The sequence below is a fragment of the Pseudophryne corroboree genome, chromosome 6 (genome assembly GCF_028390025.1).
Source record: "Pseudophryne corroboree isolate aPseCor3 chromosome 6, aPseCor3.hap2, whole genome shotgun sequence".
Lineage (NCBI taxonomy): Eukaryota > Metazoa > Chordata > Amphibia > Anura > Myobatrachidae > Pseudophryne > Pseudophryne corroboree.
Window position 1 is genome coordinate 675,765,047 of NC_086449.1, and position 25,926 is coordinate 675,790,972.

The following is a 25,926-nucleotide window of genomic DNA, read 5'->3' on the forward strand; positions in this document are numbered from 1 at the left end:
GTGTGCATCAGCGTGTCTTGAATTCAGAAGAACGCTGCTTGCACATTGTTAACGTGATTTGTGTAATTTTTTTTTTTTTAAGGGAAGTAGCCTGATCACTCAGGGACATTCCAGCGACTGATACTTGCTGGGGAGGGTAAGACACTCCCAACACGCCCGAGCATGTAGACGTACTTAGGTGCCCTAGGTTGGGTACGGAACCTCTGGGAACTTTGGTCGCCGTATTGGCCAGCGTGGGCGGAGTTAAGTGGGCGGACCTCGTTGCAAAACCCCCACCGCAGCCTTACCCCGGACATTTTGGTTTTCTGTAAGGGTTGCCGAAGACCCTGATTTGAAGTCAGAGGTAGTGAAAGCAGCACCTGCAGAGATGGGGGCCAGTTGTTCAGGTAAGGGGCGATCAACCCAGGTTCAGGTTGATTTGGTAAACCGACCAATCGGGTCGTTAAGGTATATCATGTGTGAGAAATATGGTCATCACACAGAAATGTTGTGCAATGAATGGGAAAGGATGACTGTGCATGACGGGGAAAAGTTTCCCCGGGTAGGTAGTTTTAACCCAGAAGTATTACAGAATTTAAGGAGAAGAGTTTGCCTGATTAAATCTTCAAAAAGGCGTATTAAACATTATGATTATTTAACATTGTGGCAACAGGAAGGTGAAATACAAAGGGGGTTGGCGCAAGCCACTGGATCTAACCCTATCAGGAAACTGATAGCCACTGCACCCCCACCACCGTACATACCTGGAGAGAAATTGGTTGCAGAGAATGGCACTCAGGGTTATGTTAAATGTGTAGAAGTTAAGGATAATGTAACCAAAGTAATTAATGCTAACACTAATCCGTGCAAGTTGTACCCTGTTTTGAACTTTCCCCAGGATTGTGACCAAGAGGATGAGCCCACAACAATATCAGCACTCTCCCTAGCAGCCACCATATCAGAAACAGCAGTAGGCACGACCCAACCCGTAAGATTAGTATCAAAGGCCCCTAGCGGAGGGACAGGTGAGGTCGTATCGACTGGTAAGTACGGCACCATACACTATGCTGAAACCATTTCACCACATGTTGTAGAATCTACTCAGAATGATGTTGTTGGACTTAATCCTGTTAGGGTAATAGCAGTGCCAAATGGGAAAACGGACACTTCAGGAGCAACTCCTGTCAGGAACATCGCCATGCACTGTCCCTTTTCCCGAGCAGAATTAAGATCAATGATGTCTGAATTCCCTGACCCTAGGAAAGATTTAGTTGCATGTCAAAAGTATATTAGGGAGCTAGGAAATTCTGCAGAGCCAAATAACAAAGATTGGAGGACAGTTTTGAGGGCATGTTTACCCCCCAGTGTTGATCCGTTAAAGTTTATCGCTGATTGCAAGTTAGATGAGGAAGTACCACTAACAGACTAGTATAATCAGGATAATGTAAAGAGAATCAACTTACAGTTAAGGGTATATTTTCCTGCAGTAGTAAAGTGGAATAAAATCTTTACAATAAAACAAAAAGAAGGTGAATCCACACCAGGAGTATTTTCACCGGGCTCTGCAGGATATGGCTAGGTACACTGGTATAGATGACATCAAAACTAATGTACACCACAGGGAAGTAGCTGTTTCAGTATTAATGGACGGGCTAAAAAAGGTTTTAAGGAATAGAATACAAACCACTAGGCCTGATTGGAGAGGTATGTCGGTGGATGCATTGGGAGAGGCTGCTGCTGGGCATGATCGGAATATCATCAGACACAGGGAGTCACAGAGTGATAAGTTAATGGCTGTGAGCATACAGGCCCTCACTACCCGGCCACCTCAGCCCAGAACTGTGACCCCTGTGGGTAAGTTAAGAGGTATAAAATGTTATAGTTGTCACAGAGAGGGACACATGTCACGTGATTCTAAAGCAAGACAAATACAAAATTCATATCAATCCCCTAGACAACGACCTGATACGAGACATTGGGATCAAGGACCGAAAGGGCGGAGCTATGAGCCACATGCAGGGGAAACAAAAAGGTATCCCCCAAGAAGAGACTGGCAAATCTCTGATAGTTCCCATCTACCCCCACCACAAGTAATTGCTGCCAGCGCTATTCAGGGAGGTCACCATACCCAATAGGGGTGTGGCCACACCTGTAATCTGCAGCCAGTGAAATTGATTGCAAGTCTTGGAAGTGAACCCGAGATCACAATTGATGTAGCTGGTAAATCATTAAATTTCCTTGTAGATACGGGGGCGGCCAAATCAGTGATAAATTCAACAGTGGGCATGAGAACCACTGGTAAGACAATTCCAGCCATGGGAGTAACGGGAGTAGTACAGCACTACCCTGTTAGCAAACCAGCAGAGATTACAATAGGGCCTTTGCATACCAAGCATTCCTTTTTGCTGGCTGCATCAGCACCGACTAATCTCTTGGGAAGAGATTTATTGTGTAAAATGGGGTGCGTCATTTATTGTACTCCTGAAGGTGTATTCTTAGACATACCTGAGAATCACGCTCAGGAAGTACGAGACATGCTAGACTCCCCATCAAAATTAATGTCACATACCGTTATGATAAATAGGAGTTCATCCCAGGTAGAAGAAATGACATCCCAAATACCAGAGTCACTTTGGACTAAAGATGGACAAGACACTGGATTAATGGCAAACGTAGCTCCAGTAGTTGTGCAAGTAAAAGATGGTAGGATAGCTCCAAAAATCCCACAATACCCTCTGTAGCCAGAGGTGGAGTTAGGAGTATACCCCGTAATAGAGCGCTTGCTACAACAGGGCATTCTGGTAAGAACATCCAGCACTGCCAATAGTCCCATCTTCCCTGTGAAAAAGAGTGGGGGAAGGGTTACAGGCTAGTGCAGGATCTAAGGGGGATTAACAAAATAGTTGAGAGTCAGTTCCCCGTAGTGCCAAATCCAGCTGTCATCCTTATGCAAATCCCTCCCACTGCGAAATTTTTCACTGTTATTGACCTCTGCTCCGCCTTCTTTTCGGTACCTCTGCACCCTGACAGCCAATATTTGTTTGCATTCACATACAGAGGAGTCCAATACACATGGACTCGATTACCACAAGGTTTCATAGACAGTCCAAGTATATTTTCACAGGCTTTGCATGATTGTTTACAGTCTTTCCAACCAGAGAGTGGATCAATATTGATACAATATGTGGATGATTTACTACTATGTTCAGATTCACTGGAAGCGTCCCTGAAAGATACGAAACAGCTCCTGTTTCATCTTTCAGACACAGGACACAAGGTTTCCAAAGACAAGTTGCAATTATGCCAGACTAAAGTAAAATATTTAGGACACTGTCTGACACAAGGACTGAGACACCTGACCGCTGATAGAATTCAAGCAATTCGAGACATGACTCTGCCACAAACCCAGCAACAGATCAGAATGTTTTTAGGAATGTGTGGGTATTGCCGTAACTGGATCCCAGGTTTTTCCATTCTAGCATCATCTTTGCAGGAGATGGTCTCATCAAACAAACCTGATCGGATTTCGCATAGAGACGAATCCGAGATGGCATTTGAGAGACTTAAACAGTGCCTAACGCAGGCACCAGCATTAGGTATGCCAGACTATGGGAAACCCTTTGAGCTGTACGGAACAGAAAGTGCTGGTTGCGCGGCAGGCGTCCTAACCCAAAAGCACGGTGATGCCAGCAGGCCGGTAGCATACTACAGCGCTCAGCTAGATACGGTAGCGCGATCCCTCCCCACATGCTTGCGAAGTGTCGCTGCGATAGCATTGCTAGTAACGAAAAGCGAAGATGTAGTGCTAGGACACAACCTCACAATCCATACACCACATGCAGTGTCAGCCTTGCTGAATTCGGCTCAAACTAGACACGTCTCATCAGCACGGTTTACAAGATGGGAATTGGCATTAATGGCCCCCGTAAACATCACCATAAAGAGATGCAGTGCATTAAATCCGGCAACGTATCTCCCAGGTGTGCCTGGACAGGCACAAAGGGTGGAGGATGAGAGTAATAGTGAAGGAGGATTTAAGACAGGGGATGACACGCATGATTGTATGGAATATTTAACCCAAAATTTCACGGCAAGGCCTGACATCAGTGACAACCCACTGGAAGATGTAGATCTTACTTTCTACACTGACGGTAGTTGTCACAGACAGACGGACTCGGGAGACTTGTGTACTGGATACGCAGTCGTAGATGACCAAGGCACCATAGAAGCAGAACCGCTAGGCCCACCTCACTCAGCCCAGGTTGCTGAACTGGTTGCCCTAACCAGAGCATGTGAATTGGCTAAGGGCAAATCAGCCAATATCTATACCGATTCTAGATACGCATTCGGAGTGGTCCATGATTTCGGAGCCCTATGGCGCCTCAGAAATTTCATGACGGCAGCTGGTACACCGGTAGCGCATGCAGCCCACATCAAAAGGCTTCTAACAGCGATACAGGAACCCGACAGAGTGGCTGTTATCAAGTGTAAAGCACATACATACAGCCAAGACCCGGTATCACTTGGTAACAGCCGAGCAGACGAAGCTGCTAAGTTAGCAGCTGGTACCCCCAGACAAACAGACACCACACAACTGATGGTATTTAATACCGTCAACACACAGAAATTGTGTGAAATGCAAAATGTGTGTTCCACACAGGAAAAGGCAGTTTGGAGGGCAAAAGGATATGGCCAGGAGTCCTCAGGACTCTGGACAGATGGGCAGGGTAAACCAGTGGCACCCAGAGCATATCTTCCAAGTTTAGCGGAAGCAGCACATGGGCTGACTCATCTAGGCAAGGAAGGGATGTGCAAGTTGGTAAGAGCATATTGGTGCGCCCCAGGATTTTCTTCCCATGCGGGAAAAAGGGCAATGACATGCCTCACCTGCTTGAGGAAGAACATCGGAAAGGCAATACCAACAGAACCATCTCATATCCCACCTACAGGCGGCCCTTTTCAGGTGATACAAATTGATTTCATACAATTACCCCCTTGTCGAAATTTGAAGTATGTACTAGTTTGTATAGATGTGTTTTCAAATTGGGTCGAAGCATTTCCTGCGGCCACAAACACCGCTATGTTTACCGCTAAGAAAATTGTGCAGGAATTCGTGTGTAGATACGGTATCCCTAGGATAATTGAAAGCGATAGGGGTACCCATTTTACAGGTGATGTCTTTCAAGGAATGTGTAAGTTGATGGGAATTGATAGTAAGCTGCACACTCCGTACCGCCCCCAGGCGAGTGCGAAAGTAGAAAGAGTGAACAGCACTATTAAAAATAAATTGAGCAAAGTTATGGCAGAAACAGGATTGACATGGCCAGAAGCTTTGCCCATTGTATTATACAGCATCAGAACCACTCCCAGGTCCCCTCTTAATCTGTCCCCTTTTGAAATTCTGTTCGGTCGACAACCGCATGTTATGATTAACCCTCAGGATGATTTGAAGTGTAACAATGAAGTGACTGTAAAGTATTTGGTTAAGATGAGCAAACAGCTAAGGAATCAGAATGATAATTTGAAGTTAGTGATTCCTGATCTGCCAGATAGTAATTGTCATGATGTGGGAAAGTGGATTACCAAGTAATACCTATGGCGCTATCAATGGGTTGCTTTTCTTATAGCAGCTAAATATAAGGGGTTAGTTAGGCCCCACAACTAAAACAACAACAAAACAAATTATTAGCGCTTGGAAACTGGATTAGAGATTTTTATAATCACAATTTAATGAATTGATTAAAAAATAATAATATTGTTGCAACAATCAATTAAAACACAATGTGTAATAATAAATTTGGGCATAAATTAGCACTGCAGAATCTTAAAAGTTCCATATACTGGAGCACAGCTTTGGGTTGCGTTCCATTCACAGGAAGCCGGCCCCATAACCATGTGATCAGGAACAGGTGTTTCTAAACAATGTGATAAATAAAATAGGTTTCTAATGATCGAAATCCAAAAGTTTGTTATTACATAAGTCTATATGTCTGTCACTATATATGGAAACTGGTTAGAATTTTATTTTAAGGTTTATTTTTTCTTTAGTAATTTGTTACACCTGTTTTACATGGGCTATTAGCACTGCTATATAAAGGGCAATCCGTCACTGCAAACATATCACCTTGAAAAAGCTGTGCTAAACAGCGAAACGCGTCGGTAGGACAGCTGGACTCCTTTTCCTCAATTCTTTCTAACAGCCTAGAAGTCGGATATAGGAACTACCATCATCAGCAAATTGGATATCTGCAATATTGGACCCGAGCAAACTAATTGGACCAAGTACTATCTTGAACCAGCTACGTAAGGTCTTTTCCAACAGCAGTTGATATTTTCCATTTGCATGTAAACTGTTCCTGGACTGTGGCAATTGTGTTTGAGGATGAATTGGCTCATTTGAGTACCGGCAAACAAACCATATCCCAGTATATGGAACTTTTAAGATTCTGCAGTGCTAATTTATGCCCAAATTTATTATTACACATTGGGGTCAATTCTATTCGGCAACTAAAGAATAGCGCCGGGAATTAGCTCCCGACGCTATTCAATTCTGCTACTAGTTGCCCGCAATTGTCGGGAATTCTTCTCTCATCCCCGGGGGATGAGAGAATAAACCCGACAAAAGTGCTGCCTCGCGGCCGGCGCGAGGCTGATTCTGTCGGGAATCAGCCTCGCGCCGGGTAGTTAAGTCGGAGAATGCCCGTTCTCCCGACAAAACTACCTGTTAAGTCGGCGAGAACGGGACATCGCCGACTTAACTTTAGCTGAATTGAATAGCGTCGGGAGCTAATTCCCGGCGCTATTCTTTAGTTGCCGAATAGAATTGACCCCATTGTGTTTTAATTGATTGTTGCAACAATATTATTATTTTTTAATCAATTCATTAAATTGTGATTATAAAAATCTCTAATCCAGTTTCCAAGCGCTAATAATTTGTTTTGTTGTTGTTTTAGTAATTGTCATGACATTGAATCTGGGGATTATGTAATGATACGGAATTTTCTACGCTCAGGTTGCCTTATTGACAGATGGGAAGGACCATACCAAGTCTTATTGATTAGCACGACAGCATTGAAGGTTGCCGAGAGAGAGACTTGGGTCCATTCGTCCCATTGTAAGAAGGTTGCTGATCCAGAGAGGTCCCTTGATAAAGAACAGACGGTAGAGGAAGTTGTATCACTGGAGTGTCTTTCAGGAGGACTGAGACGGCACCTGAGCATTGAGAATAATAAGATCGGAGGCAGTTGTCGATTCCCTGTTCCCTTTTATTGTTTTTCTCCACTTCCCATCCCATCTCCCTCAATTATTTCTTTCCCCCTTCTCATTCTTCTCCATTTCCTCCTATAAGATGGACTTGCCCCAAGAGACTGTGATCCGGATTTTCCTGTTGACCGTGATGTTGACCAGAGCAGTCTGTTCCGGCGAGAGTACCATGGAGGTCGAGAGAGGTTCTGATGACAAAGTTGGAGGCGTAGATTTCCAAGAACAACATAATCATCAAGCAAAGGCGAGTATCAGAAAACGATCCGATAGCATTGACAATAGGAGGAATTGTGAAGGATTGTTAGCTGAAGAGAACTGTATCTGTAGACTCTGTGACAGTGTAGTTGAGGATGGGTGCATCAAGAAATGTCAGTCCAGTTTTAATATCCACATGGACCGGCATCCATTGAGTGACTATCACTCCTTAGTGGGTAAAGTGTTAAATCAGACAGATTGTTGGGTATGCTCTCAAGTACCTCAAGGCCATAGCAAATCAGGATTAATGCCATTCCCTTTAACTATAGGGGAGGTACTTGAGCTAAGTGGTGGGAGGCCGGTGGACAGGAGGTTTAATATCTCCAGTCCTCCTAGTTTGAAGCTCCACCAATATCATGTGGATAGATCCCTAGTATGTTTTAACATTTCCAATCCCCGAAAGCCGGGAAATTGGGAAGTGTCATGGAATAACCAAACCATGACCTTTTCATACAGAGCCGATAGAATGCCTACAGATACAGAACTTATACGCCACATAGCCGGTAGTGGAAAATATTTCCGATATAGGTATACCCTAGAAAGTAGGATCATGAGAGTTGGAGAAGTATCACCAGGATACTGTGCACATATCGTACAAACTGATACGTGTACTAAACAGATGGGAGAATTAGGGTTAGGAGATTTCATATGGAAAATATGTAATATGGTTATGTCCTACTCCGTCCCATATGTTCTCCCCGATGATGCATATTTCATATGCGGGAGGAAGGCGTATAAGTGGCTTGCCCCAAACTCAGAAGGGTTATGTTATATTGGAAAAGTACTGCCTGAGGTAATGACCGTATGTCACACTAAAATGAAGGATATTCACCGCAGTGCCCAAGCTCCTTATACTCACACTCATTACGAGCACATCGTTAAACGGCACCTGATAGAAAGAACAGAGCATCCGGCCTCTGACCTGATCCATGAATCCACCGGGATTCAATTCCTAATCGCGTTAGATATCACTCGTACCGCCAGAGGAGTGATAAATTATAAATATATATCTGCGCTTGCAAATTTATTAGACAATATCAGTGAAATGTATGATGACACATTCAGGTATACCGGAAGGGAGCTCCAAGCTTATAAAACAGAACTGGTTCAGCATAGGATGGTTCTTAATTATCTCACGGAAGTGACGGGTGGATATTGTGTCACACTGGCAACGCAGTACGGCGTAAAATGCTGCACTTATATTACGAATAGCACCGAGGACCCGGTCGAGGTCATAGACAAAAAGATGGACGACATTCTCCAATTAAAGTGGGAGTTCCGCAGGAGACACAATCTCACCCTCGCTGCTGTGGGTAATGAGCTGACCGGTTGGGTGTCATGATTGAACCCGCGAAATTGGTTCTCTGGTTTAGGAGAATGGGCTCAAGGAATTATCATGGATGTAGGGAAATTTCTTTTGTGTATTCTGGGTGTCATCATATTGGTCGGTCTGATATTTAGATGCGTTCGGGTTTTAACAAAGTGTAAACGTAGCGCCCGAGTGATGAGTTTAAGAAGTGAAGATACTGTAATAACAACGACTGATTTGGTTTATGACCCAACAATAGAGACAATGTTGTGATGAAAATGTGATTCCACGGTCTCGTTTCTTTCTCCCGTTTCTCCTTTGTTTTCCTCCAAGGTAAAAAGACATCCGCTTGGAAGAAGAATTTGACAACCTTTTACACAGACAACTGATGGACTATGCCATAGACCCCCCCATATCCCTAGTACCTTTAATTTTACGCTAGCCCAACACTTTTTGTAAGTCTATGGACATTGAAAAAGCTTTTTGCACACCGTTTATAGCAAAAGCATCGGGAGACTACAGTCAACATGTACATCGAGACAAGACAAGACAAGACACAAGACAAGACCTCAATCGGCAAATGTATATTAAACTCACATAGTTTATGACTGCATTTACCATAATTGCTCTTTATCTTCATTTCTACAACCTTCAGGTAATGACACACATAGTCGATAGGGAATACAGGCACAGATATCAGCACTCACATATCCCCCCATTCATGTATCATCAACTAAAATGTGCTCCCCCATTTTGTTGCAACCAAAAGCCGAAAAGAGCTCGGTAAAGTTTGACAGCCCATCCACAGACCCGTACCACGGGATAAGAAGGAATTCAAATGTATACTTCGCAATACCTCGAAGCTTGATTTAAAACACGTACGGCACGATGATACATGACCCCTCAAACATGGACTCATACATACATGCTTCTACTATCTCACTAGATCATACCTTTTTCCCACCTTCTTCTCTTCTCCCCTACCCAATCATAGAAATGTATTATACATGACATATATTTTTCTCTTTTTGAACTGTTTTAGGAAGTGGCAGTTATTGGTGACTGCCAAAGGGTGGACTGTCAAAGTCAGAAAAATATCACGCTGCACATTGCCATATATGCACCTCATGCGAGTGCCTGCTGCACGTGCATGAGCCCTCCCGTGCGTGCGTATACTCGCCTTTGCGTGCACCCGCAGGCGCACGATATGCGCATTTACGGTAGAGTTTGTGTTAGTCTAGCGGGCGACTCAATCGTAACATATTTTAGTCATATAATGTATTTTGTAGATTATGGTCCCTTTGATAGAATCTGAAAGTTTAGTTAATATAGCATGTTCGGGGACAGAGAGATTCCTCTTTGTTTGATACGAAGGGTCAGACAGGGGTTACACAGTGGTGTTTAGTATCCATCGGAAGAGAATATAATTAGCAATATTCCGGTGTTGGTTTGAAGCGGATTACTCGCTCGTGCATATAGTTATGGACATAAGAATTTTATGGACATTTACTATATTTGCACTTTATTACCCATGCGGCGGGAAACCCAGTTTCCCTCCCACCTGAGCAGTTTGAAATAGTCACAGCCCACCTGTATGAACCAACCTATGACCTTTTGTTATAATGCAGAGACGAATTCCTGTGTCCAATGAACAATAAGAATGTAGGGACCATTGTACTGTATTGTGTGTAGTGTATAAAAAGACAAGCCGATCTGGGCCAGCTCTCTACTCTTCTCAACGGTTCTCATCACTGATAATCGGGAGCTGGATATCCAGAAAGGCGCTTGCGATTGTTCCCCTTGTGCGTAAGTTCTCTGCAACCATATTTATCTCCTATTTTGTTGTAAGCCATTCTCTCTCTCCTTCCCCCTTAAATGTAAGTGTGTCTTTGTTGTATTTTAACGTGTAGTAACTCGGTTAGGTATTTTATGTTAGTTTGGTAGTGTATAACTTGTATTGTGTATTCTTTTGCGATTGAACGTTCATTCTCTCCCTTAAAAGGTGTTAGACCCTTAGACCGGTATTTGAGTGTTTATTATATTGCTAAAGGGTTCTCAGAGCGTAAGAATCGCTCATACAGCTTTTAAACTAACAAGGTTACACTGTGTTGCATTTACACCATATCACTGCACAAAGGTTTACAATTTAAGTACATTTGTTTATGATATTGTTACAAATGTTTAACGCTGTGAGCGTCAGCGCCGCTTGTGATCTCCTCGTGGTCTCGAGCGTCCGCTACGCTGATAGCGTATCATTACGTTAGTCGGCAGCCTATAGCGTGCTTGCCTTTACGCTTTAAGCTGTGAGCGAACGTGCCGCTCGTGCGTCTCGTCCACGGCTCAACGTTGGTTACGCTACGTGCGTACTCTTACGGTATTCCATACGCCAATTGCGTACTGTGTTCATTAACCTTTTAGAGTGTTTTAAATAAGATAAATATTAGGCTTTATCACGATCTACAAGGCAAGCGCAGTTCAGTCCCCTACTGCACCCCTGCTCATTAAGGCCAGCTCGGGGACAGTGACAAGTGGGGTATCTGATTGCAGCAGTACAACTGTCAAACTATAACGCAGGAGTCCTAATGTGAGTACAGAAACCACCCATGGAGCAGTAGGGAAGAAGCTTGTCCAAGTACTGGTAAAGTGGAGCCTCAAGATCCTCCTGATTTTTTTTTAATTTAACAGGCAGTGCCAGAAAAGTCCAAATGGGAATTAGTCATACACAACCCTTCAAGACTTTTTAGTGTCCGCCACCTTTCCCAAAAATTCTCATACTGCTCTACGGCATAATTTAGTTTTTACTGTATTCGACCCATGAACAGATGGTTATAACAAATGTATGTATATGTACATACTCGAACACAACCACACTAATACCCCTTTCACATCGCCAATGCCAGAGCCCACCCGGAAATTGAAAACTGGTCCTTCCAGGGTGGGATCCGGCATTGGACTCTAATAGCAGGCTTCCCGACCCAACAATCTGCCAGGTCGGTTGCCATAGCAGTGGGGGGCGGAACTGACAGCGGGGGCGGAAGCGGCGCTGAGAGATGAGCTCATCTCCGTACCGCCTCTCCCTATGTAGTGACCCGGGAACCCGTTCACGCTGCCACTGACCCGGTACTACAACTCGGGAACAACACTGCTTTATTCCCATGTTGAATTACTGGGTCAGACGACCCGGGAATTTGACCATGGCCTTTTCACACTGCACACCGACCCGATACTAGGTTATTTGTGCGGTGTAAAAGGGGTAGAAGGTCAAAGCGGGATATAAATAACCTGAAATTAATATCTTCTTAAGGTAAGAAAAAAAATGAAACAATATTACAATAGATCACAGCAGACTAGAAATAACATTTGGCATATGTGATTCTGGTTCCATTTTAAGAAAATATATTCACACACATATGCCTATTTAATGCCAAGCAAACAAGCAAATGTCCCACTCTCCATAAAAAAAAATAAAAAATAAAAAATAAGAATTTACTCACCGGTAATTCTATTTCTCGTAGTCCGTAGTGGATGCTGGGAACTCCGAAAGGACCATGGGGAATAGCGGGCTCCGAAGGAGGCTGGGCACTCTAGAAAGATTTATGACTACCTGGTGTGCACTGGCTCCTCCCACTATGACCCTCCTCCAAGCCTCAGTTAGGACACTGTGCCCGGACGAGCGTACACAATAAGGAAGGATTTTGAATCCCGGGTAAGACTCATACCAGCCACACCAATCACACCGTATTACTCGTGATATTATACCCAGTTAACAGTATGAAACAACTGAGCCTCTCAACAGATGGCTCAACAATAACCCGATTTAGTTAACAATAACTATGTACAAGTATTGCAGATAAACCGCACTTGGGATGGGCGCCCAGCATCCACTACGGACTACGAGAAATAGAATTACCGGTGAGTAAATTCTTATTTTCTCTGACGTCCTAGTGGATGCTGGGAACTCCGAAAGGACCATGGGGATTATACCAAAGCTCCCAAACGGGCGGGAGAGTGCGGATGACTCTGCAGCACCGAATGAGAGAACTCCAGGTCCTCCTCAGCCAGGGTATCAAATTTGTAGAATTTAGCAAACGTGTTTGCCCCTGACCAAGTAGCTGCTCGGCAAAGTTGTAAAGCCGAGACCCCTCGGGCAGCCGCCCAAGATGAGCCCCCCTTCCTTGTGGAATGGGCATTGACAGATTTTGGCTGTGGCAGGCCTGCCACAGAATGTGCAAGCTGAATTGTACTACAAATCCAACGAGCAATAGTCTGCTTAGAAGCAGGAGCACCCAGCTTGTTGGGTGCATATAAAATAAACAGCGAGTCAGATTTTCTGACTCCAGCTGTCCTGGAAACATATATTTTCAGGGCCCTGACAACGTCTAGCAACTTGGAGTCCTCCAAGTCCTTAGTAGCCGCAGGCACCACAATAGGCTGGTTCAGGTGAAACGCTGACACCACCTTAGGGAGAAACTGGGGACGAGTCCTCAATTCTGCCCTATCCGTATGGAAAATTAGATAAGTGCTTTTACATGATAAAGCCGCCAATTCTGATACTCGCCTGGCCGAAGCCAAGGCCAATAACATGACCACTTTCCACGTGAGATATTTCAGATCCACGGTCTTTAGTTGCTCAAACCAATGTGATTTTAAGAAACTCAACACCACGTTGAGATCCCAAGGTGCCACAGGAGGCACAAATGGGGGCTGAATATGCAGCACTCCTTTTACAAATGTCTGAACTTCAGGTACTAGTTCTTTTTGAAAGAAAATCGAAAGAGCCAAGATCTGTACCTTAATGGAACCTAATTTTAGGCCCATATTCACTCCTGCTTGCAGGAATTGCAGAAATCGACCTAGTTGAAATTCCTCTGTTGGGGCCCTTTCGGCCTCACACCATGCAACATATTTCCGCCATATGCGGTGATAATGATTTGCTGTAACCTCTTTCCTGGCTTTAATAAGCGTAGGAATGACTTCTTCCGGAATGCCCTTTTCCTTTAGGATCCGGCGTTCAACCGCCATGCCGTCAAACGCAGCCGCGGTAAGTCTTGGAACAGACAGGGCCCTTGCTGTAGCAGGTCTTGTCTGAGCGGCAGAGGCCACGGGTCCTCTGAGATCATCTCTTGAAGTTCCGGGTACCACGCTCGTCTTGGCCAATCCGGAACCACGAGAATTGTGTTTACTCCTCGCCTTCTTATTATTCTCAATACCTTTGGTATGAGAGGCAGAGGAGGGAACACATAAACTGACTGATACACCCACGGTGTCACTAGAGCGTCCACAGCTATTGCCTGAGGGTCTCTTGACCTGGCGCAATACCTCTCTACTTTTTGTTTAGGCGGGACGACATCATGTCCACCTGTGGACAATCCCACTGTGGATCAGCACCGGCTGGTGTAGGAGCAGGGATTTTGCTTGACTTAGGGCGTTGTAAATGGCCCTTAGTTCCAGAATATTTATGTGAAGGGAAGTCTCCTGACTTGATCATAGTCCTTGGAAGTTTCTTCCCCGTGTGACTTCCCCCCAGCCTCGAAGGCTGGCATCCGTGGTCACCAGGACCCAGTCCTGTATGCCAAATCTGCGGCCCTCCAGAAGATGAGCACTCTGCAGCCACCACAGAAGAGACACCCTGGTTCTTGGAGACAGGGTTATCAAGCGATGCATCTGAAGATGCGATCCGGACCACTTGTCCAACAGGTCCCACTGAAAAATTCTGGCATGGAACCTGCCGAATGGAATTGCTTCGTAAGAAGCCACCATTTTTCCCAGGACCCGCGTGCAGTGATGCACCGATACCTGTTTTGGTCTCAGAAGGTTTCTGACTAGCGAAGACAACTCCCTGGCTTTCTCCTCCGGGAGAAAACTTTTTTCTGGACTGTGTCCAGAATCATCCCCAGGAACATTAGACGTGTCGTCGGAACCAGCTGTGACTTTGGGATATTCAGAATCAAGCCGTGCTGGTGCAGCACTTCCTGAGATAGTGCTACTCCCACCAACAACTGTTCCTTGGACCGTGCCTTTATTAGGAGATCGTCCAAGTACGGGATAATTAAAACTCCCTTTTTCCGAAGGAGTATCATCATTTCCGCCATAACCTTGGTAAATACCCTCGGTGCCGTGGACAGTCCAAACGGCAGCGTCTGGAATTGGTAATGGCAATCCTGTACCACAAATCTGAGGTACTCCTGGTGAGGATGATAAATGGGGACATGCAGGTAAGCATCCTTGATGTCCAGGGATACCATGTAATCCCCCTCGTCCAGGCTTGCAATAACCGCCCTGAGCGATTCCATCTTGTACTTGAACCTTTTTATATAGGTGTTCAAGGATTTCAAATTTAAAATGGGTCTTACCGAACCGTCCGGTTTCGGCACCACAAATAGTGTGGAATAGTAACCCCGGCCTTGGTGAAGTAGGGGTACCTTGATTATCACCTGCTGGGAATACAGCCTGTGAATTGCCGCTAGCACCGCCTCCCTGTCTGAGAGAGCAATCGGCAAGGCAGATTTTAGGAACCGGTGGGGTGGAGCCGCCTCGAATTCCAGTTTGTACCCCTGAGATACAATTTGAAGGATCCAGGGATCCACCTGTGAGCGAGCCCACTGATCGCTGAAATTCTTGAGGCGGGCCCCCACCGTACCCGGCTCCGCCCGTGGAGCCCCACCGTCATGCGGCGGACTTGGAAGAAGAAGCGGGGGAGGACTTTTGCTCCTGGGAACCTGCTGTTTGTTGCAGCCTTTTTCCCCTACCTCTGCCTCTAGACAGAAAAGACCCTCCTTTTCCACGCTTGTTTTTCTGGGTCCGAAAGGACTGAACCTGATAAAATGGCGCCTTCTTAGGCTGTGAGGGGACATGGGGTAAAAATGCTGACTTCCCAGACGTTGCTGTGGAAACTAGGTCCGCGAGACCATCCCCAAATAATTCCTCCCCTTTATAAGGCAAAACTTCCATGTGCCTTTTGGAATCTGCATCTCCAGTCCACCGGCGAGTCCATAAACATCTCCTAGCCGAAATGGACAATGCACTTACTTTAGATGCCAGCCGGCAGATCTCCCTCTGTGCATCTCTCATATATAAGACTGAGTCTTTGATATGGTCTATGGTTAGCAGAATCGTGTCTCTGTCTAGTGTGTCAATATTTTCTGACAGTTTATCGGACCACGCAGCGGCAGCACTGCACATCCATGCTGACGCAATAGCTGGTCTAAGTATAATGCCTGAGTGTGTGTGTATACAGACTTCAGGATTGCCTCCTGCCTTCTATCAGCAGGTTCCTTAAGGGCGGCCGTATCCTGAGACGGTAGTGCCACCTTTTTTGACAAACGTGTGAGCGCTTTATCCACCCTAGGGGGTGTTTCCCAACGTGACCTATCCTCTGGCGGGAAAGGGAACGCCATTAGTATCTTTTTAGGAATTACCAATTTTTTATCAGGGGAAAGCCACGCTTCTTCACACACTTCATTTAATTCCTCTGATGGGGGAAAAACTACGGGTAGTTTTTTCTCCCCAAACATAATACCCTTTTTAGTGGTACCTGGATGTAAATCAGAAATGTTTAACACCTCTTTCATTGCCTCAATCATGCAGTGAATGGCCTTAGTGGGCATCAGATTAGACTCATCGTCGTCGACACTGGTGTCAGTATCAGTGTCGACATCTGTCTGAGGTAACGGGCGTTTTACAGCCCCTGAAGACCTTTGAGACACCTGAACAGGCACGAGCTGAGAACTCGGCTGTCCCACATTAGGCATGTCGTCAAATTTTTTATGTAAGGAGTCTATACGTGCACTCATTTCTTTCCATAAGCTCATCCACTCGGGTGTCTGCCCCGCAGGGGGTGACATCCCTTGCAAAGGCATCTGCTCCGCCTCCACATCATTATCCTCATCAAACATGTCGACACAGCCGTACCGACACACCGCAGACACACAGGGAATGCTCTAAACGAGGACAGGACCCACAAAAGCCCTTTGGAGGGACAGAGTGAGAGTATGCCAGCACACACCAGAGCGCCATATAATGCAGGGACTAACCGAGTTATGTCCCCTATAGCTGCTTTTATGTATAATATATATATTGCGCCTAAATTTAGTGCCCCCCCTCTCTTTTTTACCCTTACTGTGGTTGCAGACTGCAGGGGAGAGTCAGGGAGCTTCCTTCCAGCGGAGCTGAGAGGGAAAAATGGCGCCAGTGTGCTGAAAGGAGATAGCTCCGCCCCTTTTCCGCTGACTATTCTCCCGCTTTTTTATGGAATCTGGCAGGGGTATTTACCACATATACAGCCTCTCGGGCTATATATTGTGGTATTTTTGCCAGCCAAGGTGTTTTTATTGCTGCCTCAGGGCGCCCCCCCCCCAGCGCCCTGCACCCTCAGTGACCGGAGTGTGAAGTGTGTGAGAGGAGCAATGGCGCACAGCTGCAGTGCTGTGCGCTACCTTGGTGAAGACAGAGTCTTCATGCCGCCGATTTTCCGGACCTCTTCTTGCTTCTGGCTCTGTAAGGGGGACGGCGGCGCGGCTCCGGGACCGAACATCAAGGCTGGGCCTGCGGTCGATCCCTCTGGAGCTAATGGTGTCCAGTAGCCTAAGAAGCCCAATCCGGCTGCAAGCAGGCGAGTTCGCTTCTTCTCCCCTTAGTCCCTCGCTGCAGTGAGCCTGTTGCCAGCAGGTCTCACTGAAAATAAAAAACCTAAGTCTATCTTTCTTTCTAAGAGCTCAGGAGAGCCCCTAGTGTCCATCCAACCTCGGCCGGGCACAAAATCTAACTGAGGCTTGGAGGAGGGTCATAGTGGGAGGAGCCAGTGCACACCAGGTAGTCTGAAATCTTTCTAGAGTGCCCAGCCTCCTTCGGAGTCCGCTATTCCCCATGGTCCTTTCGGAGTTCCCAGCATCCACTAGGACGTCAGAGAAAAGTAAATAAAGGCTGGCCTACACAGGGAATTCTGACCAGCAATTGTTCAGGGTACCACATGCCGTCTGCCTGATAAAAATGGTACAGATGGGATACATACGCATCGTCGATCTAGCGACAGTCAATATGTTGACAATTATATAGCGACAGGACAATGCAGACACTGCTGTAATGTTACTTAAAGCAGGAGTTTTAAACTACAGTCCTCAAGTACTACAAACAGGTAATGTTATGGGAATGTAAGTTCATCTATTTTGCTGGGTCAGTATTTATCCCACCTGCTGTCACAGACAGAAATCCTCAAAACATGACCTACTGGGAAATCTTGAGGGTTAAAAAAAAACTACAGACTTAAAACATTGTGACAGTATCGCAGTATCGGCATGAAACTATAAACATGATTGTAGAGCATAATGTTATGGGCGATACTCAATGGTTTCCCCCCTCGCACACCCGTTTGCGCCCGCCAGCAGCTATTTAAATGTTTATGCCGACAGGCGCAATATCATTTCAGCTTGCTACCCCCGGGGGTGGCGAGCTGAAATGCACGAAAAGTGACCAGGTCGGGCACCCACTTGGGACTTTACGCGTCACGTCCAATAGTTTATTCGGGTTTAGCTGCTTTACGCGCCTAAAACCGGCTGCTACGGGGACAACGTGGGACAATTGAATATCGCCCCGCGATCTCCCGTCACTGTAGACGGGAGATCGGGCACGATATATCAACTGAATATCGCCCTTAATGTTATAATGCCGATACCGTTACAACGCTTTAAATAAAATTACAGGTGTCTGCAATGTACCGTCAATATAATGTTGTTGATCAGCTAACTACTTCTCGTGCAGCTCTCACTATGGCACCATCTGGATGGCTTAACCTTTTAGAATCTTAAGCTAGGAGGGAAATCTCTCATATGAGCGACATGATGTCTGCATATACAATAACGGTGAGGGAAAGGGAAATACAGGTTGAGTATCCCATATCCAAAATGCTTGGGACAAGAAGTATTTTGGATATGGGATTTTTCTGTATTTTGGAATAATTGCATACCATAGTGAGATATCATGGTGATGGGACCCTAGTATAAGCACAGAATGCATTTATGTTTCATATACACCTTATACACACAGCCTGAAGATAATTGTAGCCAATATTTTTTATAACTTTGTGCATTAAACAAAGAGTGTGTACATTCACACAATTCATTTATGTTTCATATACAGCTTATACACACAGCCTGAAGGTCATATAATGCAATATTTTTAATATCTTTGTGTATTAAACAATGTTTGTGTACATTGAGTCATCAGAAAACAAAGGTTTCACCATCTCACTCAAAAAATTCCGTAATTCGGAATATTCCGTATTTTGGAATATTTGGATATGGGATACTCAACCTGTATTACATTTAGCAGCAATAACACCAGCACTAAGGCACTGAAACGCTAGTGCTTTTGCTGTGCTATATTACTGTACAGCCCCAGGCATTCAGTGTTTACCTGCTTAATAAGGCTGCAAGTAGCTGTGTAAAAAAACTCTCTGCTTCTGTCACCTTAACACGGATATGCTCAATAAAAACAAACTAAAATTCCCATTACCTGCAATGTACACGTATAAGCAGCGGACAGACACATGGCGCTTGTGATTGCATGCACTGGCTCAAAGTTATTTTTTCTTTTTAGAGAAGTCATAAGTATATGTCGCCCTCAGTTTTATAATTTTCCTTCAGTGATATGTATTAACTTCCTTCCTTATGTTATGTCATGTGATTGATGTGAGGCAAATACAGGAAATATGAATTACTGATCCACCAAATAACACAGTAGCAATGTGAACATAAATTTCATTTAGGGGGATATTCAATTTGGTCCGAAGAGACATCGGGAGTAAAAACCCCCGATGTTTCTTCGGGTGCTGCGGTCGGGCTATTTAATTTGCTCGGCCGGTAACAAGTCCTCTTACACCCGAAAACACACAGGTTCAGTGAAACCTGTGTGTTTTTGGGTGAAACAGCCCCGTTTTCGGTTGAAAACGGGGCTGTTATCGGGCATTTTGCTTCGCCTGCCAGAGGCAGGTGAAGCAAAACCCCCGATAAGCCGCGGCACGCGCCGGCTTATCGGGGCCAATTTAATAGCCCCCACCGGCCGATACTTATCACCCGGCACCCCGGGCCAAATTGAATATCCCCCTTAGTGTCTCAAAGCTCTTATGAGTAGTCCCATATTACCAGACTGCCATATAATCAAACCTGCCATGATTATTGTTTATTTTATTTATTTTGCCAGATTAACCTACCAGTATGTTTTGGGAGTATAGGAGAAACCCCACACAAACAGTGAGAAAATACAAACTCCACACAGATAAGTCAGAACAGTAACTGAACTCATGCAATTGAGATGTTGGCCTCACATAAACCTGAACTAAAAAAAAAAAAAAAAAATCACACTTTGACGAATCTTCCCCAGAGGTGAATGCAGGCCTGCTGATTCTTGATCCTCCACTACTTTAAGTAGAAGTATGATAGAAATTGACAGTGCAGTATTCCGTGTTAACAGGAAACAAACAAACAAACAGATGAACATGTGATAATCAACAAGCAATAAATCTGCACATTCTAAAGCATCATGGGACTGTCAAGTAAACCATGCCTAAAGCTGGGAACACACTACGCACATCTGATAAACACTCCGATCCTCAGAGCGATTAGCTCAGTGGGCACCCTGTACACACTGAGCTATGTTTTTAGCTCAGCGCATGCTTTCTTCAAGAGGATTGGGAGATGGGCATCACAATTTTTGAGCAAGAATAAAAATCCTGATCATACTGTTGCAAGAGCATTTGAAGCTGTATAATGGCTAATGTTCCTGGATACACAACTATGCAACGGTCGGGCAATAATTGCATAGGTGTGTACCTAACTTAATTGAACCATTACACACAAAGTAAAGAGAAAAAAAAAAAATCATTACACTTAGGGAGAGATTCAATTGTTTTTTTTATTGCGCACCCAGAGAGATCAGGGTTAAGAGGGGTACTCACAGAGCGATATTCTAAGCAATCTGACTAGATTGCTTAGAATTTAAGCATTATTGCTCCGTGTGTACCCCCTACAGCAATAGCGATGCGCGAGGCTATCGCTGGTGCTAGATTGGCCTGCATGCAGGCCAATCTAGCGGGTCGCTCACTTCACCCACTGGGTGAAGTGAGCAGCCTCCCCGTCTCCCCCCGCACGCTCAGCACACATCGCGCTGTGCTGAGCAGGGTGAGAGATGTGTGCTGAGTGGTTCGCTCAGCACACATCTCTCCCACATCAGCCCGTCTATATGGGCCTTTAGCCACCTAAAGCAGCTAAACCCAAGCAAAGTAATGAGAATATTGAAAAAAGTGCCAACTGGGCGCTCGAACATGCTATTTGTTGCTCATTTCAGCTTGCCACATCTGAGGGGTGCAAGCTGAAATGCAGATGCCGGCAGTTGATCGTGCCCAAATAGAGCAACAATTGAATAGCTCCATTGGGCGCCATCTACTGTTTGCCATCAAAGGCACATCCATAACACGTGTAACCTGTTTCCACTGCAGCTCACCTGGGAAAGACCCGCTAAAAACCCTGCTTACCAGGGCAAAAATCCCAGGTCACTTTACCTGAGATTTTTTGCCTTGTATCCGTTTCCACTGACAAAAATCCCGGGTTGATGCGCGTTTATGTGCAAAAACCCGGGATTTTAATGTCAATGGAAAAGGGGTATAAGTTGGCAATGGTGCAATACACAGAAAAAGGGGGAGGGGCTAGGCTGATCACCATAACTGTAAAAATAATAAGAGGTGCTACCATGCTGAGACTTGTAGTGCCATGAAGAATAAAGAAAGTGGTGTACACGCTCAGCACTAAGAATCCTGATAAAACAATTAAAATAACTCCACAATAATACGCAGTATAAATAAGGTTCTTAGAACATTTGGCCAAAAATATATGCCAACCTACTATGCCAAGGCACACCTCATCAGGTTGGTCCCTAACATACCTAATACTGTACCCACACATTATATAAATGTATCCTGGACTTAACTATAATAGTGCCCATGTAGAGTGAAATGCAAGGACCTATACTTACTAAAATTACCTAAGGGAATGTGGAATCGTTGCAATTCATTTATCTATAATAGTTTTCATGCCCCCCTGCAAAATAAAGTATGTTACAAAACATCAGGAGAGCAAATATGCCCTTTTACAAGTAACATAACTGTACTGACAAATAACCAAAAAGTTGGAAGACTTAGGGGTCGATTCTATTCGGCAACTAATGAATAGCGCCGGGAATTAGCTCCCGACGCTATTCAATTCAGCAACTAATTACCTGCAATTGTCGGGAATTCTTCTCTCATCCCCGGGGGATGAGAAGAGAAACCCGACAAAAGTGCTGCCTCGCGGCCGGCGCGAGGCTGATTCTGTCGGGAATCAGCCTCGCGCCGGGGAGTTAAGTCGGAGAATGCCCGTTCTCCCGACAATTCAACCTGTTTTGTCGGCGAGAACGGGCCATCGCCGACGTAACTAGTTGCTGAATTGAATAGCGTCGGGAGCTAATTCCCGGCGCTATTCATTAGTTGCCGAATAGAATCGACCCCTTAATGAAAAAAATAATAATTCAGTGACATAACAGAGAAGATGTAGTCAGAGAAAGAATGTCCTGGTTCACGTGGATTCCCTTCAGGAGCACATTAGTCATACGAAAACTAATAAATAGTTTTGCAATTGACATCCGATTTGTGACCTTATAGTTTAGAAACTTCTTGTAAATGTAGTCCCAAGTAAACCTTATTGCTTGTCCGAGCAACATGGTGCCGTTTTACGGGTGTGGTTCATTAGGTCGACATACATTGGGTCGACAGAGAAAAGTAGACATGAGTTTTTTTACTGTTTTTTGGTGTCGTTGTCTTCGAAAAGTGACAGGGAACCCCAATTAGTGCACCGATTAGCTCGCCATGCTTCGGGCAAGGTCGCAGCCATTCCCAATTGTAGTCAACGTGGATCGTTAAGTATGAAAAAGGTCAAAAAATGAAAAAAAATTGTGAAAAAAAAACTCATGTCGACCTAGTGACCATGTCGTCCCAATGACAGCCATCCCCGTTTTATATAGCAGTGAAATTAGTCATTAAACAGGGGACAAACCTAATAATGCTTGTGACCAGGTATTGAGATTTCTAAAAATCCCTGACCCTTATGGTGTGTACACATGGTGAGATATTTTCTTACGATTTTGACTATATAGTCAAAATTGTAAGAAAAGTTATTGCAGATCGCAAGGTGAAAGTCACCTAGCGATCCCGATTCGATGCTGATGCGCGGTCGGCATCGCAAGACTAGATAGTCAAAATTGACTTGCCTGCACAGTCTCTCGTAGAAAAGATAGTCAAAATTGACACTTAGCCATAATCGCACATAGTATCGCAAGCACACTCACTATGGGCTTGCGATGCCGACCTAGCCCGTCGCATAGCGAGAATCGGGCATAGCCCGAATCTCACCATGTGTATGGGCCATTAGACAGATGACACAGCACCTCTGTCAATGTACCAGGGTTTGGCAGTAGCCATTACATTGAACAAGTGTCTCTAAACATGTAATATATAGGTTTTTTTTAAGCTATGTTTTGATCAAAATGTTTTAAAGTCACCATAAAAATAAAAAAGTTATAGTAACAAGCATATTCTTCGCAGAAAGGCAAGAGAGAAGGCAGAATATACAAAATACATGAAGTGTTTCCAATAAAGCCTCACAATCTTACACAAATCATTAGACATCCCACTACTCTAACCAAACACAGAAGTTTGTATTTTATTTTGTGGCATCAGATCAGCGCTTACGCCATGAAATCAGTGGGTTCTAAAGGGAACCAGGAGCAAATCAAAATCGCACTAATATAGGTTTTCTTACAATATGGAAAGAGAAGAGGAATATACTCATTAATCTGTCATTATATTTCTAGTCACAACCATAGCTGATACTACCAGTGAAGGCTCAAAGGTGACAGCAACAACCAGCAAAGGGAACAGTGACCTTTGGTCAGTTTAACAAACTACCCCCAAAGATCCACGGTGTCTCCCCTGACCTTCTCCATGTATGACCCCGGTAGGTGTACATGCGATGCCAGCCGTCCCCAGCTCACCCCACTTCTTCTATGGTGGCACATACTGAGACTATACACAGCCGTCACCAGGGACACCCACCCCCCTTACCCAGCACACAGAGTATACGTGTCCAATGTACCAGACCTCTAGGACCATACATATACACTTACCATTGGAATACGGGGGCCCGGATCCCCCATTTTGGGAGTTGTACCCGGCGCTGGACATGGTGGTTGGACGGGGAGAGGGAGGAGGGAAGGACCCGGAGATATTGCTAGGGCTGCTGCTGTGTGCCCGGGATTCAGCCGCACATCGTGGCTCTTCTTGGCCGGATGCTGCCGGCGTCCACCCGACCGAGGCCCGGGATTCCTAGTGTAGTAGTGAGATCGCCGAGTCCCGGGATCTCAGGCAGCAGCAGCAGGAAGTGCAGAGTCCCAGCCCCGGGGCGGCCCCGCACATGCGCGCTCCGTACACGTGGCACTTCCTGTACTGACGCGGCGGCTGTCAGCGGCGTGACCCCGCACAGGGCATTGGTATTACTACACAGTCGTACAGGGACAGTCAGCAGATGTACTAGCAGCATGCAGTATAGTCAGTGCACCTGTATCGGGAAGTAGGTACAGTACAGTGCCCTAGAACCAGGCAGTACAGCACAGGTAGTGCTGTAGCACCAGCCAGTCGGTGTCAATGCACCCCTACCGGGCAACAGCAGTTCGGGCAGTGCACCAGTACCCGTCCAGGTGCAACGCAGGGATTACCGTGTACCTGACATATACATTTATAGATATATATTTCTCTGACGTCCTAGTGGATGCTGGGAACTCCGTAAGGACCATGGGGAATAGCGGGCTCCGAAGGAGGCTGGGCACTCTAGAAAGATTTCAGACTACCTGGTGTGCACTGGCTCCTCCCACTATGACCCTCCTCCAAGCCTCAGTTAGAATTCGTGCCCGGCCGAGGTTGGATGCACACTAGGGGCTCTCCTGAGCTCTTAGAAAGAATAGACTGTTTTTTTTATTTTCAGTGAGACCTGCTGGCAACAGGCTCACTGCAGCGAGGGACTAAGGGGAGAAGAAGCGAACTCGCCTGCTTGCAGCCGGATTGGGCTTCTTAGGCTACTGGACACCATTAGCTCCAGAGGGATCGACCGCAGGCCCAGTCCTTGGTGTTCGGTCCCGGAGCCGCGCCGCCGTCCCCCTTACAGAGCCAGAAGCAAGAAGATGGTCCGGAAAATCGGCGGCATGAAGACTCTGTCTTCACCAAGGTAGCGCACAGCACTGCAGCTGTGCGCCATTAATCCTCTCACACTTCACACTCCGGTCACTGAAGGTGCAGGGCACTGGGGGGGGGCGCCCTGAGGCAGCAATAATAACACCTTGGCTGGCTAAAATACCTCAATATATAACCCCAGAGGCTATATATGAGGTAAATACCCCTGCCAGACTTCCATAAAAAGCGGGAGAATAGGCTGCGGAAAAGGGGCGGAGCCTATCTCCTCCGCACACTGGCGCCATTTTTCCCTCACAGCTCGACTGGAAGGAAGCTCCCTGGCTCTTCCCTGCAATATACAGTAACAGTAAGAGGGAAAAGAGAGGGGGGGCATTAAATTTGGCAGTATATATACATATATTATATGAAAAGCAGCTATTAGGGACATAACTCAGTTAGTCCCTGTATATATATAGCGCTCTGGTGTGTGCTGGCATACTCTCACTCTGTCCCCCCAAAGGGCTTTTTGTGGGTCCTGTCCTCTGTTGAGCATTCCCTGTGTGTGTGGGGTGTGTCGGTACGGCTGTGTCGACATGTTTGATGAGGATAATGAGGTGGAGGCGGAGCAGATGCATTTTGAAGGGACGTCACCCCCTGCGGGGCAGACACCCGAGTGGATGAACTTATGGAAAGAAATGAGTGCAATATAGATTTTTTACATAAGAAATTTGACGACATGCCAAATGTGGGACAGCCGGGATCTCAGCTCGTGCCTGTCCAGGTGCCTCAGGGGTCGTCAGGGGCTCTAAAACGCCCGCTACCTCAGTTTGCAGACCCGGATGTCGACACGGATACTGATAACAGTGTCGACGAC

The 25,926-nt window shown here is 45.6% G+C and overlaps 1 protein-coding gene across 1 annotated transcript in view; it reads right to left on the minus strand.

Moving 5' to 3' along the window:
* SEC24A (SEC24 homolog A, COPII coat complex component) overlaps positions 1-24,388 on the minus strand; it is a 258,735-nt gene extending 234,347 nt beyond the window's left edge. The window contains exon 1 of the mRNA XM_063928268.1: positions 24,014-24,388. Coding sequence (XP_063784338.1) covers positions 24,014-24,071 — 58 coding nt within the window. The 5' untranslated portion in view covers positions 24,072-24,388. The remainder of the gene's footprint in view (positions 1-24,013) is intronic.
* Between the last annotated feature and the right edge of the window lie 1,538 nt (positions 24,389-25,926).